This window comes from Kryptolebias marmoratus, linkage group LG5, assembly GCF_001649575.2.
Source record: "Kryptolebias marmoratus isolate JLee-2015 linkage group LG5, ASM164957v2, whole genome shotgun sequence".
NCBI lineage: Eukaryota > Metazoa > Chordata > Actinopteri > Cyprinodontiformes > Rivulidae > Kryptolebias > Kryptolebias marmoratus.
The window spans coordinates 16,705,690-16,707,522 of NC_051434.1; the positions used below are offsets into that span (position 1 = coordinate 16,705,690).

At 47.7% G+C, this 1,833-nt stretch overlaps 1 protein-coding gene across 1 annotated transcript in view; it reads right to left on the reverse strand.

Annotated features, from left to right (window-relative positions):
• The window catches only part of LOC108238755 (SNF-related serine/threonine-protein kinase), a 19,150-nt gene that overhangs the window by 2,754 nt on the left and 14,563 nt on the right, over positions 1 to 1,833 (reverse strand). Inside the window, exon 8 of the mRNA XM_037975686.1 lies at positions 3 to 932. Coding sequence (XP_037831614.1) covers positions 3 to 932 — 930 coding nt within the window. The remainder of the gene's footprint in view (positions 1 to 2; positions 933 to 1,833) is intronic.

A 1,833-nucleotide genomic window follows, 5' to 3' on the forward strand; every position in this document is an offset into this window, starting at 1 on the left:
CCCCTCCCCCTCCTCCCCCTGTCAGGTTGTGGAACTGAGAGCTCAGACACAGACTCATCAGCTTTAGGCTTTCCACGAGGCCGCTGGCTGCTTTGGCTGTGCCCTTACCTTGACCCGACCCTGACCCCGGGCTGGCACAGTTAGAGGGACTGTCCTGCTCTGTCCCCCGCGTGTCTCTGTCCTCCTTCCTCTCCGCGTTCTCGTCCTCTCGTTCGCCTACAGTTAGCGGGTCGGGCTTAAAGTGGCGTTCTCTCGGATCGTCACCAGTCTCTGAGCTGGGAGAGTCCAGTGCCGTTACGCTGCCGGTCTTGGGCGACAACATTAGTGTCGAAGGCGACGGTATTCTGGAGTTCAAGTTGAGGCTAAGACTCGGCTTCGGCGGACCGAGTCCACGCAACTCTCTCCTCTCCTCCTCTTCCTCATCCTCTTGGTCTTCCTCGTGGATCTGGTTAAGGATCGGCGCGCTCATGCGCGACGTCATGCGACTGCTCGAAGAAGACATCGTCGACGAGGAGCAGGAGGCTTTGCAGCGAAGCACCACTTGAGACGGCAGCGTGGAAGGGGGCAAACACTTGTCTTCCGCTCCTTCCTCTTCCTCGTCCTCCTCCACGCTGAAAAGACTCGGACTGCGTGGTTTGCAGGGTCCCACCGATGCCAAAGAGCCGAGCCTGAGAGGGTTGGCGTGAGGCTTCGCCAGAGGCCTCACGCCCCTCTCCTGGTCTTGTCGTACAGGCTGCTGCTGGCTGGAAGCCGGAGTGTTGCTCTCCTGCCGCTGGTTCAGGTCTAGCAGAGCCGTTTTGGGTCTGGGACCTTTGTGGAGGCTTTCGGCACTACGGGCAGGGGACTGTGGTCCCCCGGGATGGGATATGGAAGGTCCTCCTAACCCATCACTGACATCCTGGTGAACATCTACCCTGGTGGGCCAAGACTGCCTGTGAAGGGTTACACACATCTTTTTAGTGGTCAACACTACTTAATATATAAACTGTTTATAATGGTTCAAAAAATAATTAAAATCTTTTAACTCTTGTTACTTCAAGAATGTGTTTTTTTTTTTAAACAAACAATTAAATACAGTTGCAAGCTAAAATGCTAGTTAGCATAAAAATTTGCGGAAGAGGAAACGTCTCAGTTCTCTAAGGGTGAAAAATCCAGTCGTACAACTTCAGCTTATATTTTAAAGCACATTTTTATAATAATCTTTATAATATACACAGACTGCAAGTGAAAGACCAAACTGACCCGGGGCTTTTGTTTTGTAATTCTAGCCTCCTGACGAAGCTAAGCTAACTGTTTCTGACTCCAGTTCTTCACTTGTTTTCTTTAATTTATAGAAAGACAAGACTAAAAGTTTTAAAATTAGTAAAGTTCTGCCTCTGGTTTGATGATTTACTTTTAACAAGCAGAACCAGGCTAACCTCTGCTCTTCGTTCTTTTGAAAGACCAAGCTACGCTAGCTGGCGTTAGCTAAGCATTTACTGCGCAAACATGGCAGCCCTTAGCAAGAAAAGCTGCAAGGCCTGTTAATATTTTAAAAATTGGATTTTTTCCCAAATTTCCTCTTTTGACAAAAGTTAGGAAATTAAATAAACATTTTAAATTAAAATGCTACTAATTCATCCAGTTGTCAGGCGACATTTAGATCAACACATCACTGTTTAATTTGTTTTATTCAGCGTTTCAGGATTTTTTTGGGGGGTTATAACTGTTTGACAGTGTTCCTTCGCTGCTCGTCTAACTAAAAGTTTCTGTCTGTTCATCTTCTGCCAGACCTTTCTGAAAACTGACTTCATACAACACAGGAGGAGTGGCTTCCTGTCCGCCACAGGAAAC